This window comes from Elephas maximus, chromosome 13 (genome assembly GCF_024166365.1).
Source record: "Elephas maximus indicus isolate mEleMax1 chromosome 13, mEleMax1 primary haplotype, whole genome shotgun sequence".
In the NCBI taxonomy this organism is placed as follows: Eukaryota; Metazoa; Chordata; class Mammalia; order Proboscidea; family Elephantidae; genus Elephas; species Elephas maximus.
The window spans coordinates 76550383-76567905 of record NC_064831.1 but is presented as its reverse complement, the minus strand read 5'-3'; the positions used below and the strand labels follow the sequence as shown (position 1 = coordinate 76567905).

General features: G+C 41.2%; 1 protein-coding gene across 1 annotated transcript in view; it reads left to right on the top strand.

The window, feature by feature from the left end:
• ABHD2 (abhydrolase domain containing 2, acylglycerol lipase) overlaps positions 1-17523 on the top strand; it is a 120694-nt gene that overhangs the window by 64367 nt on the left and 38804 nt on the right. Inside the window, exon 4 of the mRNA XM_049905374.1 lies at positions 11610-11785. Coding sequence (XP_049761331.1) covers positions 11610-11785 — 176 coding nt within the window. The remainder of the gene's footprint in view (positions 1-11609; positions 11786-17523) is intronic.

The following is a 17523-nucleotide window of genomic DNA, read 5'->3' as shown; positions in this document are numbered from 1 at the left end:
AATGACAGATACATTGACCAATGGAACAGAAATGAGAACCCAGATGAAAATCCAACTACCTATGGTCACCTGATCGTTGACAAGGGCCAAAGTCCACCAAATGAGGAAAAGACAGTCTTTTTAACAAATGGTGCTGGCAAAACTGAATGTCCATCTGCAAAAAAAAGTGAAACAGGACCCATACCTCACACCATACACCAAAACAAATGAAGACCATAGAAGAAAAAATAGGATCAATGCTAGAGGCCCTAATACATGGCATTAACAGGATACAAACCATAACCAACAACACACACTCCAGAAGATAAGCTAGATGACTGGGATCTTCTAAAAATTAAACACTTATGCTCATCAAAAGACTTCACCAAAAGAGTAAAAAGAGAACCTACAGACTGGGAAAAAAATTTTGGCTATGACAAATCCAACAAAGATCCAATCTCTAAAATCTACAGGAAAATCTAGCACCTCTACAACAAAAAGACAAATCATCCAATTAGAAGATGGGCAAAGGAAATGATCAGAAACTTCACTAAAGAAGTGGCTAACAGACACATAAGGAAATGGTCACAATCACTACCGATTACAGAAATGCAAATCAAAGCCTCAGTGAGATACCATCTCACCCCAGCATTACTGGCACAAATCAAAAAAAAACAGAAAAATAACAAATGTAGGAGGGGCTGCAAGGTGATTGGAACTCTTAAGCACTGCTGGTGGGAATGCAAAATGATACAACCATTTTGGAAAACGATATGAAGCTTTCTTAGAAAGCTAAATATAGAAATATTATATGATTCCTCCTAGGAATATATCCTAGAGAAATGAGAGTTGTCACACGAATAGACACGTGCACACCCATGTTCATAAGATGGAAACAACCTAGATGCCCATCAACAGATGAATGGATACACCAACTATGGTACATACACACAATGGAGTACTATGCAGCAATAAAGAAAAATGATGAATCTGTGAAGCATTTCACAGCATGGATGAATCTGGAGGGCATTATGCTAAGTGAAATAAGTCAATCACAAAAGGACAAATATCGTATGAGACCATTACTAAAAAAATTCATGAAAAGGTTTACACGCAAGAAAAAATAATCTTTGATGGTTGTGAGGGAGGGGAGAGGTGAGGATGGAAAAACACTAAATAGACCATAGGTAAGTGGTAACTTTGGTGAAGGGTAAGACAGTACACAATGCTAGGGAAGCCAGCAAAACTTGTCCAAGGCAAGGTTATAGAAGCTCCAGAGATACATCCAAACCTCTGAGGGACCTAATTGCTGGGCTAAGGGCTGTAGGGACCATGGTCTCCAGGAACATCTAGCTCAGTTGGCATATCACAGTTTATAAAGAAAATGTTCTACGTTCTACTTTGGTGAGTAGCGCCTGGGGTGGGGGAGCGTCTTAAAAGCCTGTGAGCGGCCATCTAAGATACTGTACTGGTCTCATCCCTTTGGGAGCAAGGGAGAATAAAGAAAACTAAAGATACAAAGGAAAGATTAGTCCAAAGGAGGAATAGACCACAACTACCATGGCCTTCACCAGACTGAGTCCAGTATAACTAGATGGTACCTGACTACCACCACTGACTATTCTAACAGAGATCACAATACAGCGTCCTGGACAGAACTGGAGAAAAGTGTAGAACAAAATTCTAACTCACAAAAAAAGACCAGACTTACTGGCCTGACAAAGACTGGAGAAACCCTGAGAATATGGCCCCTGGACACCCTTTTAGCTTAGTAATGAAGTCACTCCTGAGGTTCACCCTTCAGCCAAAGATTAGACAGGCCCATAAAACAAAAGGAGCCTAAAGGGGCACATCAGCCCAGGGGCAAGGACTAGAAGGCAGGAGGGAACAGGAAGGCTGATAATAGGGAACCCAAGGCCGAGAAGGGAGAGTGTTGAAATGTCGTGGGGTTGTTAACCAGTGTCACAAAACATAATGAGAGGCTAGTTTGTTCTGTAAACCCTCACCTAAAGTTCAATTAAAAAAAATAGAAGACCTCAGTTGAAGTCTCCTTTGCCATTATTTAGCACTATGACTACGGCCAACCCATTAACTCAGGGTCTTCACTGTAAAATTCCATTGCCAACATCTGCTCTTTTCACAAAATTGTCATCAAAGGCAAATGGGATCAAATACAAAAAGGACTTTGAAAAACTGTGAAGTTCTATAGATATATAAAGTGACAGTTTATTGATCATGCTTTGTGTTCAAAAAGGTTCCTGGGTGACACAAATGGTTTGTGATTGACTACTAACCTAAGGGTTGGCAGTTCAAAGCCACCCAGTGGCCTGGTGACGTGCTTCTGTAAGATTGTATCCAAGGAAACCCTGTGGAGCAGTTCTACTTTGTAACATATGATGTTGCCATGAGTCAGAATCAGCTGGACTGCAGTGGGTTTGAGTATTTTTTTGTTTGTGTTCAAAGAAAACCCATTCCAAACCCATTGCCATCAAGTCTATTCCAACTCATAGTGACACTGTAGGACAGAGTAGAACTGCCCCATAGGGTTTCCAAGGAGTGGCTGGTGGATTCAAACTGCTGATCTTTTAGTTAGCAACCAGACACCAGAGCCATGTGTTCAAACCAAACCAAAAACCAAACCCAGTGCCGTTGAGTCGATTCCAACTCATAGTGACCCTATAGGACAGAGTAGAACCGCCCCATAGAGTTTCCAAGGAGCACCTGGCGGATTCAAACTGCTGACCCTTTGGTTAGCAGCCATAGCACTTAACCACTACGCTACCAGGGTTTCCATTTGTTCAAAGAAGAAGGTAAATAAAGTCATAATGATAGACCCATGCTTATTACCTCAAACACCCCTAACATCCTTTGTTAAAGGTCCTGTGGGAATATCCTCATCTGTCTTAAGTCACTAAGGGAGAGGCCCAGGTTTTCACTTCAGAGGATATTTCTCAGCTACTGTGAGCCTTTGCCTTAGTACTTATCTCATTCTTCCAGATAATCTAAGTATGGTAACTATCCCCTCCCATTCCTTCTTTCTCTGAAATCATGAGCCCTAATATTTCTTTGAGGAACCCTGGTGGGTCAGTGGTTAAGCACTCAGTTGCTACCTGAAAGATGGGCAGTTTGAACCCACCAGCTGTTCTACAGGAGAAAGGTGTGGCAGTCTGCTTCCCTAAAGATTACAGCCTTGGAAACCCTATGGGGTAGTTCTACTCTGTCCTACAGGGTCACTATGAGTCAGAATATACTTGAAAGTGATGAGGTTAGTATTTTCTTGTTATGGAGGAAAAGTAAGACTACTCAGTCGGTCACAGGGTCCCTCCGCAAGCAGCCTGCCAGTGTCTCCCCTCATAGCCCCAGAGCTGACCTTATATTGGAATCTTGCCCCACTCACTTCCTTACTTTTCAGCTTCTAGTATCTCCTTTGTTGATCTCAAGTCCCTTATCTCAGAGTAGGCTAGAGGGAGAAACCTGTAGGAATAGAATGCAAGATGGTATTCTAACCACCTGAACTCCCACTGGGAAAAGTTCAGGAGAGTTTGAACCCAAGCACATTTTGAATACAAATATTTTTATCAGAGTTACTCTAACATGAATGGGTTTTCTTTGACAGAATATTTTCTGGAACAAATTCTATTCAGCCAGTTTGATTCCATGATGACTTTCTAATACGATACAGTTAAATTTTATCTTCTTTAAGTTTGTTTTCAATTTAAATTTGACTGCAAAGCTTGGGTTCCGTGATCAACTGTTTCATCCATATGATATGGTACTACTGACCATAGCTTCTGCTATAGAGTGTTCTCATGTGGTTATTATTTCTACCAAATCCAATTCTTTAGGTCAAATTTTGCAGATTGAAATGTTTTCATGAAGACTGGATTCTTCTGGCGATTTTTAGACAAAACTAAATTATACTGCATACAGTTTTAACTGTTGCCAATTTTATTTTGAGTTGATTCTTTCTACCAATAGCCATTGTGAAATGAATAAAAGACTGATAGTACATACTAACCAGTTATTTTATTTAAAAAAAAAAAAGTGGTTAATGTCAGAGGTAGAGATGCAGATAGAGATGGAAGAGTGAGAGGAAATGGCCGAGATTCAAAACGATGGGGCCAAGCAATGGGTTCAAAACATGCTACTTTAATACCAGTAAAGATCGTTGACTAGTAGTCTTAAAAACTCTACTTTACCAGGTATTGCCTTTAAAGAAAACGAAGTCTTTTGTGTATTCAGATTTGCTTTTCAGAAAGATGGGTATATGAAGAGAAACACTTGAGCAAGTAGGTCTCCTGTTTCTGACCTATGTTGCGTTATAGGTGAGGCAGATGCCCATGAGTAAGTATAAGAGTTGGGACCAGGGTTGGGGACAGAGATAGGGAGAAGGGGGAGACTTTGGAAGAACTAGATGGGAACAATATGGTTTGATGGGGTATTTGGATTTCAGGGGCACTAAAGAAGCTTCTTTAATCAAAGACAAGTGTAGCGCAAAACCTTGAAGAAGACATTTGTCACTTTTTGGCTGCCCAGCATGCATTCTTCTTTTCTTTGGGCACACAAATTTCCCTTTGGGAATGATCTCTCCTGTTGCATACAGATAATAAATGAAGGTGTCCTGCCCACTCAACTCTGAAATTCAAGGCATCCTTTCTTCTCACTGCCATGGAGCAGCCAAGGGACAGGCACTGCTCTGGACATGGCCCTCCTCCTGGGACGTTGACTCTTGAGAGGGGGAGGTGGTGGTGATGGCAGTCGCTTGGAGCACATCCCTGGAGTGGACCCCTGGAATCTTTTCTGGATTCTGCCCTCTTCAGAAGAGCCCTGATGGTGCTAACTGAAAGGTCAGTGGTTCGAACCAACCAGCAGCTCCACAGGAGAAAGATGTGGCAGTCCGTTCCCATAAAGATTTCAGCCTTGGAAATCCTATGGGACATAGGGTTGCTATAAGCCAGCATCGACTTGGTGGGAATGGGTTTGGCCCTCTTTTCAAACCTGATTCTCCAGCGTCCCATCTGTTTGTTGAGCACCCCAGCATCCTGCTAATACATTCTCATCTTAAGTTAGCTAGAGTTGGGTTTTGTTACTTTAACCAAAGCACCCTGTCTGATACAAACCTTAAATGCCAAGGAGTAGCTGCTGATGGATGTTCAATCCACTGGTTAGAAAGGATTTGCGCTGGGGGCTGCAGGAGCTCAAACTCAGACAACATATCCTAAACACCGACTGTGTGCCCAGCCCTGTGCTAATTTGGTAGAGAGGTAGCAGAAAGAATCAAAGGGAATAACAGCTAAGTCTAGGTTAATAGCCATAAAGTGATTTCATCTACAACCAAGGGACTCAGGGTCCTATAAGGGAGAATTGGCCACCCACTGATTTAGGGCAAAAATGAACATTAGTCAACTCTCCAAGAGACCGGCAACCTTCTGTCCTTGGTGATGTGAACTCCATCTTCCCAAAGGCAGTGTGTATGTCAATGGGAACGGGATAGGGGGTGTCCAGGTTTTCCCTTGAGGTCTTTCCCTTTGGGCAATTCTGTTAGTAAAGCCAGATGGTGGTTATAGATAGGTTCAGAAGACAAGGACAGGCTAATGTCTGTATGTTGCTTTGGTCTAGCTTGTTTCTTAGTTAACAAGTGTTTATTAGCCACTGGCCACAGCACAACATTGGACAAAACACCATATAAATTATTAAGGAAGCGGAGGACATCATCCCTGCTTTCAGGGAGTTAGTTAGGAATAAAACATGCCCAGATGCTTCAACTCAAAGAATATATACCAAAAAAAAAAAAACCATACCTGTTGCCATCGAGACGATTCGGAATCATAGCGACCCTGTAGTACAGAGCAGAACTGCCACATAGGGTTTCCAAAGCTGTACATCTTTGTGGAAGCAGACCACCACTTGGTTCTCCTGTGGAACAGCTGGGGGGTTTGAACCTCTGACCTTTCAGTTAGCCACTGCACTACTAGGGCTTGCTGTCTCTCTCTTTCCTTCTCCCTACCCTCCTCTCGCTCCACACACACACACACACACACACACAAGTGCGTGCAAATTGGTGTAGTGAAAACTGAGTATTTTGTAAACATGAAGAAAGCTATAAAGTTTTACTGTAGAACGTAAATACCTGAATAGTGGACAGATACACCATGTTTTTTGATGGGATAAGTCAATATTGTGAAGACGTCAGTTCTCCCCAGTTAATATGTAAGTTTCTAATCAAAAACCTAAAATTTTCATGGAAATAAATGAGCTAATTCTGCAGTTCATCTGGAAAATAAAATCCTCAAAAACTGCTAAGAAAATTCTTGAAAAGATGGTAAAGGGGGCCTATACTACTGGCTCTCAAAGTATTCCCTTAAGCTGTAATAGCAGTATCATATTGATGCAGGAATAGACAAATAGATGGATGAACCAGGATAGAGAATATAGAAACAAATCTAAATATGTAATTGGGAATTTGGTATATATTAAAGATAACAGTTGAAATCAGTAGGGGAAGGAGGGGTCATTTAAAAATGGTGCAAAGGTCAACTAATCTGTTAGAAGAAAAAACGAATTAGATCTTTACTTCATGTTGTTAACAAAAATAAATGGACTTGAGGGTCATACATGTTTAAAAACTATAGGAGTAATAGAAAATAATTGGAAAATATTTTTACAATTGAGTGTTAGAGTAGCTCTTCTTAAGACAAATTACAAAGCACAAAAGCTTTCATAGAAAAAACAAATTTCACCACAAAATATAAACTTTATGTGAGAGAAAAGGTAGTTAAAATATACCATAAACTGGGACAAAACATTTGCAACATGCACTAGATAATGGATTAATGTAAATGTAGGGGTTATAAAATAATACTGGTAAATTAATAGGATAAAGATACACAACATAATAGAAAAATGCATATGAACAGATGCTAATTCACAGAAGAGCAATACAATTGGCTAATAAACATATGAATTAGAGAAATGCAGATTCGAATAAGAAACTTTTTTTCTTAACCATAGATTGGATCAACCTTAGGAAATACAAGTTAAAATGAGATACCCTTTTTTTGTTTGCTTGTTTGCTTACTTTATCAGAGTGGCCAAAATGTAAAGATTGATAATGTTGATGAAGGTGAGGAAAACAGGTACTTTTATGTATTATTGGTGGGAATGGGAATTGGTCCATCTTTTTTGGAAGTCAATTTGACAGTACCTATAAAATTTTAAGAGGGCAGTGGTAGAATTTTTGCCCTTCCACACTGGAGACCTTAGTTTGACTCCTGGCCAGCGTGCCTCAGCCACACCACCACACGTCTGTCAGCAGAGGCTTGTGTGTTGCTATAATGCTGAATAGGTTTCAGCAGAGCTTCCAGACTCAGACTAGGAGAAAAGGCCTGGCGATCTACTTCCAAAAATCAATCAGTGAAAACCCTATGGATCCCGGCACTCTGATCTGCAGCCGATCATGGGAATGGTGCAGGACTGGGCAGCATTTTGTTCCATTGTGCGTGGGGTCCTCATGAGTTGAGAGCTGACTAGGCAGCAGCCAACCACAACAGCAACATAAAGTTTTAAACGCACACAGCTCTCAGTTCCGTTTCTCATCCTTTAGGCCTCTCTGTATGGCCTCTCACCATTGGGTAGCCTCGTAAGCTTCTTTACAGTGTGGTGCCAGGTTTCCAAGGAGGTGAAAAAGAGACTTCCAGGTCTCTTCGGGGCCAGGCCCAGATCGCGCCCAGTAGAACTTCCACCACGTTCTGTCATCCCAAAGAGGTCACAGGCCAGCCTAGATTCAAGGGAGAGAGTGTAGCTCCTGACGGGAAGAATGGCTTAGACTTATTTATTAGCAGCTATATTCAAAAAAAAAAAAAAAAAAAAAATTTTTTTTTTTTTTTTAATATTTTCAGACACACACGTAGGTAGTGAGAGTAAAACATATTCCTCCATGTAGGATCTCTTAAGTGTTTATGTTTTATATAAATTTCACAATATTCTATTGTTATTCCACGTTTCCTCCCTGACTTAGACAATGTGAATAGTCTGTTTGTTTTTTAAGTTCTTTCTTGTGGTCTGTGGTTGAGTTACGTGAACAAACAAAAACACACAGTAAAACCCCACCATAACACAGAAAGTAGAGTTCAAAAACTCAATTTTGTAAACCCTGGTGTTGTATTATTGTGAACTTTTTAAAAACAGTGTTTCATCAGTGGGTGGTATTGTGAAACTTCAAAGACTGTGAAATTTTCACTGTGAGTGGTTGATCTTACGCTGAACTGAGAGAATTCCAGGTGATCCTGAGGCGATTGCTTACCCACACACAAACCCAAGAATTTTATCCTACCCCGGTTTGAGAATGGGGAATACGATTAGGTGGGCTTATGTGTTATAGTCAACAAATTCACATTGTTTTAGGCACTGGACTACTAACTAAAAGGTTGGCTGTGAAGTAAGGCCTGGCAGTCTGCTTCGAAAAAGTCATAGCCTTGAAAACCATACGGAGCAGTTCTACTCTGCACACATGGGGTCGCCATCAGTCAGAATTGACTTGATGGCTACTAAGAACATTTTTTAAATATATATATATTTGTCTTTTTAGATTTAGTGGGTCATTTCAGCAAGTCTTCTCTAAGTACTTAATGTGTGTCATGTGCCCTTGGGAGAGACACAAAGGTGAACGAGCCCTGACTCCTGTACTGGGGGATGAGAGGAGAGCTTGACATGACCCTTTAAAGTACTGTAATCAAGCCACCTGGATGTTAGGATGAGCTGTGCACAGAGGGAGTTATATTTCCAGACAAACTACCACATATGCCCAGAGAAGGGGCAACAACCAGATTAGAAGTGAGACTTGAAGGACACGTAGTAGCTGGTCAGGAGAAAAATTGGGTATGAAAGGAGAGGGGAGCTGTTATGGGTTGAATTGTATCCTCCAGAAATGTATGTCAACTTGGCTATGCCATGATTCCCTATATTGAGTTGTTGTCTACCATTTTGTGATCTGATGTGATTATCCTATGTACTGTAAATCCTAACCTCTGTGATCTTAATGAGGCAGGATCAGAGGCAGTTATGTTAATGAGGCAGGACTCCATCTACAGGATTCGGTTGTATCTTGAGTCAATCTCTTTTGAGATATAAGAGAGGATCAAGCAGAGGGGAGAGGGACCTTGCATTACCAAGAAAGCAGAGCTGGGGACGGAGCGTTGGACCCAGGGCCCCGGCACTGAGAAGCTCCTAGACAAGGGGAAGATGATAACAAGCACTTTACCCCAGAGGTGACAGAGAGAGAAAGCCTTCCCCTGGAGCTGGCTCCCAGAATTCAGACTTCTAGCCACCTAGACTGTAAAAGAATAAATTCCCATTTGTTAAAGCCATCCACTTGTGGTATTTCTCTTCTAGCAGCACTAGATAACTAAGACAAAAGCATTCCAGGCCAGGCCTTTGAACCGGTTCTTTCTGGTTCGAACCCCTGCTGAGAATTTGCCTTTTCACAGCAGATATACTGAATCAGAATCTACATTTTACCAAGATCCCCCAGGGAATCATGTATAAATCATGTTCTAGGCAGAAGAAACAGATTAAGCAAACAGGACAAAAATAGCTCAGCACAAGGTGTGCCTGTTTGGGGTGGAGTTGGCAGGTGATTCAGGTTCCTTGAGTTTAGAAAGAAAAAGGTAATTGGACCCCCGGGTATGGCAGGCCTCCTAGGCCAAGCTAGAGACCAGGAGATGGAGGGCTATGGCCCGGTTTGTGTGATTAGATTATCCCTCTGCTAGCTACAGGTAGACAGTAGAGTAGGTGAGAGCAAGACTAGAGGCCAGAAGGCCACCTGGGGGCTGTTGCCAAGATTCAGAGAGGACGATGCGACCTTGAACCAGGAGCATGCCATTGGGATGATCACATGTGTCACATCATCACATGGGACATCTATGAATAGCCAAAAGGAAACTTTATTTTATCCTTAGCCATATTGTGTAAGATCATACTGTATTCTCTGCAAGATCAGAAGTCATATGAAATCTACCCATTCTTTTAACATTTTTAACCTTAGCATATTTCTGTTTTTAATCTGTATCTAACAGAACTCTCTTCTAACTTTCCTTCAGGAGCAATCAGGAGTTTGGTTTCTTGGATCCCTCTCCTCCCCCAGTGCACAATTTGTTGTCCAACTTGGTAGTCTGAAACCCTTTATAAATTCTGTATTTATATCTTACATGGTATCTGAATGACCAATTGACATTTTTATGTCATAGTCTTGCTTTTTATTACTGTCATAGTCGACTTGTCTCGTAAATGCCTTCGTCTGCTTTCCAAATGCCACGCCTTCTGCACTGATATTCGCATCTGTGGTGCTTTGCTGGCAGTGACTTCGAGCCCTTTACTTCTCTCTCTCCTCCCTACCCTGCAAAGAGGAAGCTTGTCTGGGGACTGGCTTACTTAGATGGTAGCTTCATTTCTCTTAAATTTGTATAGATTTAATGAATTATAAACTAAGCCAAATAAAACCAGAAGAGAGTAAACCTGGCTTAATTTAAGAAGGGCTTCTGGAATCAGCTGGTTTTAAGAAAAATGAGTCCACAAATAGTTTAAGGTAACCTATTAATAGAACACTCACCACTGTGATATAATACAGAGGAAGGACTGATCCCATTGCCCGTTTTGGATTATGCAGCTTTCATCTATGTAGGACACAAGTCCTGGCCAGCCGTCAAGGTTGGGCTAAAAGCCACTGCAAAGAAACCAAAAGCAACTTCAGCCCATGAGATCATCTTGTACTGTGCTGGTGAAGGATTATCATTTGTTACTTGTAATTTGGAGCACCTCGTCTTCACAGGCATGCACTAGGAGGTGATTTTTTTCATTTTCCTGTCAAGGACAAGAGTCACTGTGTGTTTTCACAAAGGACAGTTGTTATGGAGGCATCATGCCTCACCTGGGCTAACGAGCCTTTACCCTTCATTAATCCAGCAAATATATTTACAGCGCTCTGCCCTTTCAGCACATTCTCTGGGGTGGACAATGGGGCCCCCACCCCAAGACACTCCAAAGGTTCTTCGAGCCATTTGCAGCCCTTCCTAGTATAACTGTGAGCAGCAGGATTTTTGGCTAATGGAGTAGCCTGTGACAGCTGTGGCCTGTCTTGTGCGGGGAAGGGAAAGAAGTGAACATTTAGTGAGCGTGGGTGCTGTGCAAGCTATTTTATATACATCAGCTCATTTGATAATGAGGCTAACCCTGCCAAGTAGAATGTGTTCAAAAGGTATAAATGCTTTCTTTTTAATCTATATTATGTAAATAACCAGTGTTGAATTACTTAACACTCTAAGTTTGGAATCCTCACCATATAAGCATGCCCTGGTTGATTTCTAAACTTGATCTGATGCAGGCTGTATTAATAAATAGGGGGAGGGGGTAAATCATGACATAGATGGAAGGTTAAAAAAAAATTATCCCATATTTATACTCCTTGTGGTTGAGTTCTGTCAAGTCAATTCCAACTATAGTGATCCTACATTTATACTTAGTGTACAGAATTTGTCAGAAAAAAAAAACTCAATTAAAGACTTTTGCTCAAAGGTTTTGCAGAGCAACATTCAAGGACTACGGAGAAAAGTGATCTTTCTCTCCTTCTTTCTTAGATACATTCCACCGTTGATCTGGGGGAAAAGTGGACACATCCAGACAGCCTTGTATGGGAAAATGGGAAGGGTGAGGTCACCACACCCATATGGACAACGGAAATTCATCACCATGGCTGATGGAGCCACTTCTACCTTCGACCTCTTTGAGCCCTTGGCGGAGCACTGCGTTGGAGGTGAGCTAGTTTAGGGTATGTGTTTGGGCCAGCACTCAGAGAAGGAGGACTGGCTGAGGAGGGAACACAGTATAAATGCATGTGCCACCAGCTCTGTACACTGCATCCCAGGGCTGTTAGGAAATCAGCTGAGATTCGTCACTTGGGAGCAACCTGCAGGGATTAGCTCTGCTTGAAAGGCATCTTGTAAAGCTCTTAAGATTGCAGTGCTGAGTGCAATTATTTTAATCTTCTTGATGTAAGGAGACAAGGGAGCACTTAGAGTCCAGGCCCTCCCAGGCTTTTGTGGTTGACAGCAACAGAAGCCAAGACTGTTCTCAGTGCTTTATATATACTGTTATCTCATTTAATCCTCACACCAACCCCATGAGATAGATGCTACTGTCATCTCCACTTGACTGACGATGAAGCTGAAGCTTAGCCAGACGGTGGAGGTTGGTTTTATTGGTTGGTTAACAATGGGTAACAAAGGCTGTAAGGAATGCTCACCTTAGGTTTCCATGGATCAAAAAATGCATTAAGGTCATATTTGTCGTGCAAGGATCTGGGACATCTACTTCTCAGAAACAATAGCTCTGGTTTCCATTGCTCCTGGATTTTAGCATTCCCATTTACCTATTGCCATTGAGCCGATTCTGACTCATAGTAGCCCTATAGGACAGAGTAGAACTATCCCATAGGGCTTCTAAGCCTGTAATTCAGAAGCAGATTACCACATCTTTCTCCCACAGAGCGGCTGGTAGTTTCAAACCTCCAACCTTCTGGCTAGCAGCTGAGTGTGTAACCACTGCGCCACCAGGACTCCTTAACTTACACAATAAACACTCATTAGAAAATGCTAGATAATGAAGACTTTTGAGGAACTGGAGTTAGAGGACAGCATTCTTTTTATGTCTGTTCTTCCAGAAGAGAGCATGTCTTCTGAATTCGGTAGTATTCAGAGATACCTGGTTTTTCATAAGAGCTCAGTAAATATGTACAGATAAATTCCAGTAAACATATTATAACTCTCAGTTATTTAAAGTAACTAAAACTGCTAAGTAGCTGGTGATGAAGGTTTAATTTATGTTCCCTCTGCCTGGGATGCTCTTCCCCAGATCTTCACATGGCTGCCTTCTTGTTATTCAGGCCTCAGCTCAGCTGTCACCTCCTCAGAGGAACCATCCCTGACTCCCTTACCTTGTGTTTGCTTCCCAGTAAACCCATTACGCCATCCAGCTTTATTTCTTCGTGCTAACTATTGCTCTTTAAACCTCTTTGTATAATTGTTTATTATCCATCTACCAGAATGTAAAAATTCCCAGAGTCCAGGAAAAGGCTCCCAATAAACAGTCACAGAAGGAATAGATTTAGAGTTTGGAAGTTCCACACTGTGTTTGTAAATCTTGTACCTGCTCTTTCAAATATTTATTTCTCTAATATACCCAGTGTCTTAGTTATCTAGTGCTGCTACTACAGAAATACCACAAGTGGATGGCTTTAACAAGCAGAAGTTTTTTTTCTTTCAGTTTGCTTGTTGTTGTTGTTAGGTGCCCTCAAGTCGGTTCTGATTCATAGCGAACCTACGTACAACAGAACAAAACACTGCCTTGTCCTGCACTGTCCTCACAATTGTTGTTATGCTTGAGCCCATTGTTGCAGCCACTCTGTCAGTCCATTTCCTTGAGGGTCTTCCTCTCTTTTGTTGACCCTCTACTCCACCAAGCATGATGTCCTTCTCCAGGAACTGGTCCCTCCTGTTAACATGTCCAAAGTATGTGAGACAAAGTCTGGCTATCCTCCCTTCTAAGGAGCATTCTGACTAGTTCTTCCAAGACAGATTTGTTCATTCTTCTGGCAGTCCATGGTATATTCAGTGTTCTTCACCAGCATGATAATTCAAAGGCTCAAAGGCATCGATTCTTCTTTGGTCTTCCTTATTCGTTGTCCAGCTTTCACATGCATATGAGGCGATTGAAAACACCAGGGCTTGGGTCAGGCATACCTTAGTCGTTAAAGTGACATCTTTGTTTTTTTAACACTTTAAAGAGATCTTTTGCAGGAGTTAGAAGTCTGAATTGAGAATGCTGGCTCTAGGGAAGGGCTTTCTCTCTCTATCGGCTTTGGAGGAAGGTCGTTATCTCTTCAGCTTCCGTTTCCTAGTTTCTTGGAGATCTCCATGTGGCTTGGCACCTGTCTTCCCCTCCCTTGACTTACTTAATCTGCTCCTTTTATACTTTGTAGAGATTGACTCAAAACACACTGTACATTAATCCTGCCTCATTAACATAACAAAGAAACTGATTCCCAAATGGGATTATAACCACAGGCATAGAGGATAGGATTTACAACACGAATTTTGGGAGGACTCAGTTAATCCATAACACTCCTTAAATTTTTTTTTTTTCTCTTATTTTGAATGCTTTTACTTCTTCTACAATTAAAACACAAAATTTAATTTGGCCATCTCCCTTCTCGGAAATAGGACCAAGGTGGGAAATTGGAAAAGATCAAAACTTTGGTTCTCTGTTGTACTTGCTCCTGTCTTTCTCTTGTACCCACCCACCCCTTCCCCACCTCTGACACTGACCTAATCTATACTGCAGGAAGGATGAATGAAGATGGCTCTGGGGAAGGCAGTTTTTTCTTTTAAAAAAAAAAAAAAAAATTATTGAGGCCCTACTATGTGCCAGGCACAACGGTAGATACTGGGATGAATATTGACAGTACAAACAAAACCTCTTGGCTCATGGGGCTTACATTCCAGCGGTCAGTGTACCCAAGCCACCATGACAGGTTTTCCTACAAGGGTTGTGGTTCCTTCACCTCTTGGAAGCCCTGGAATTGTGTGTGTGTGCGCGCGCGGGCGTGCATTAGGTGAAAATTTACGAAACAAATTAGATTGCCATTCAATAGTTTGTACATAAAGTGTTTCATGGCCTTGATTTCATTACCCACAATGTGTCAGCACTCTCCTCATTTCCGCCCTGGGTTCCCCATTTCCTTTCGTTCTGATTTTCTACCCCTTCCTGCCTTCTTATCTTTGCTTTGGAGCAAATGTTGTCCTTTTGATCTCATATAATTGATTGTTCAAAGAAGCACATTTCTCTTGGGTATTGTTGTTTATTTTTGGGGCCTGTATATTGTTTGGCTGAAATATGGTCTCCAGGAATGGCGTCAGTTCCAGGTCAGAAGGGTGTCTTAGGGCCATAGTCTCATGGGTTCCTTCAGTCTCTGCCAGACCAGTAGGTCTAGTCTTTTTTTGTGAATTTAATTTTTTGTTCTACATTTTCCCCCTGTTCTGTACAGGAGGGAAGGCAGTATTTACATTCTAGATGCACTGAGAAACGCAGCCCTTTTTTCCCTTTTACTTTTTTTTTTTCCTGACTACAAAAGAATTAAGTACTCATTTTAGAAAATTTGGAAAATACAGTAACATTTAAAGAAGAAAATAAGAATCACCCATCATACCACCATCCAACATACCATTGTTAACATTCTCTTTTGTTTTCTTCCAGTTCTATGCATCGTTTGTCTAAAATTTGAATTACTACGTACACTATCGTAAATTTTCTTATGTTTTTAAAAGTCTAAAAGTCTTCAGAATCATAATTGTAATGATTGCTTAATATTCTCTGATATGGTCATACCATAATTTAACCATTCTTCTATTGATGGGTGGGGTCCTTGGGTGGTGGTGCAGTTAATGTGCTCAGCTGCTAACTGAAAGCTTAGAGGTTTGAGTCCACCCAGAGACACCTCAGTAGAAAGGCTTGGTAATCTACTTCCCAAAAATCAGCAATTGAAAACCCTATGTAGCACAGCTCTACTCTGATACTCATGGGGTTGCCATGACTTGAAGTCTACTCAATGGCAGCTGGTTGGTTATTGTTTACATTTTTGTCCTATAAATAATTTTATGATAAGCATCCCCAACCATAAAATTTTAGGCAAGATTTCAAGAATTGGAATTACTTGTCAAAGTTTATAAACTTGTAAAGGCTCTTTATGGAAATTGTAACGTTGCTTACTAACTCACATATCCTTACCAGCAGTAAGCATTTTTTCATCTTAACTTTTGGAAGGAAAATTAATGATCAGATTTAATAACCTAAATGCTACTTTTCTTCTAAAGAAAAATATGCGTTCATATTTTTGAATAGTATAATCCACACACTTGGTAGAAAATTCAAAAGGCACTAAATAATATACAGTGAAAGTGTAAGTCTTTCTCCCACCTCTCTTCCACACCCAAGGCCCTTCCCCACTGGTGCTGACTCTTAAATTTCTTGTGTATCTTTCCACAGCTAGTGGATGCATTTATAAACCGGTTGTTGTTACTTGCTGTCAAGTTGATTCCCACTCATGGCAACCCGCAGTGTTTCAGAGTAGAAATGCTCCATAGGGTTTTCTTCATTATGATCTTTTTTTAAAATTTTTATTGTGCTTTAAATGAAAGTTTACAAATCAAGTCAGTCTCTCATACAAAAATTTATATACACCTAGCTATATGCTCCTAATTGCTCTCCTCCTAATGAGTCAGCCCACTCCTTCCCTCCACTCTCTCTTTTTGTGTCCATTCCGCCAGCTTTTGACCCCCTCTCATCTCTTCTCCAGATAGGAGATGCCAACATAGTCTTAAGTGTCTGCTTGATCCAAGAAGCTCGTTCTTCACCAGCATCTTTTTCTATCCCATTGTTCAGTCCAATCCCTGTCTGAAGAGTTGGCTTTGGGAATGGTTCCTGTCCTGGGCTAACAGAAAGTCTGAGGGCCATGACCACCAGGGTCCTTCTAGTCTCAGTCAGACCATTAAGTCTGGTCTTTTGTATGAGAATTTGGGGTCTGCATCCCACTATTCTCCTCCTCTCTCAGGGGTTCTCTGTTGTGTTCCCTGTCAGGGCAGTCACGGGTTGTAGCCAGGCACTATCTAGTTCTTCTGGTGTCAGGCTATGTAGTGTCTGGTTTATGTGGCCCTTTCTGTCTCTTGGGCTCGAACTTACCTTGTGTTCTTGCTGTTCTTCATTCTCCTTTGGTCCAGATGGGTTGAGACCAATTGGTGCACCTTAGATGGCCACTTGCGAGTGTTTAAGACCCCAGATGCCGCTCTCCAAAGTATCCTTTTGCAACTAACTTCACTCAGCATAATGCCTTCCAGATTCCTCCATGTTATGAAATGTTTCACAAATTTATCACTGTTCTTTATCAATGCATAGTATTCCATTGTGTGAATATACCATAATTTATTTATGCATTCATCCGTTGGTGGGCATCTTGGTTGCTTCCATCTTTTTGCTCTTGTAAATAGTGCTGCAATAACACCAGTGTGCGTATATCTGTTTGTGTAAAGGCTCTCATTTCTCTAGGATATATTCCGAGGAGTGGGATTGCTGGATCGTATGGTAGTTCTATTTCTAGCTTTTTAAGGAAGCGGTAAATCAATTTCCAAAGTGGTTGTACCATTTGACATTCCCACCAGCAGTGTATAAGTGCTCCAATCTCTCCACAACCTCCCCAACATTTATTTTGTGTTTTTTGGATTAATGCCAGCCTTGTTGGAGTGAGATGAAATCTCATTGTAGTTTTGATCTGCATTTCTCTAATGGCTAATGGTCGTGAACATTTCCTCATGTATCTGTTAGCTACCTGAATGTCTTCTTTAGCGAAGTGTCTGTTCATATCTTTTGCCCATTTTTTAATTGGGTTATTTGTCTTTTTGCAGTTGAGTTTTTGCAGTATCATGTAGATTTTAGAGATCAGGC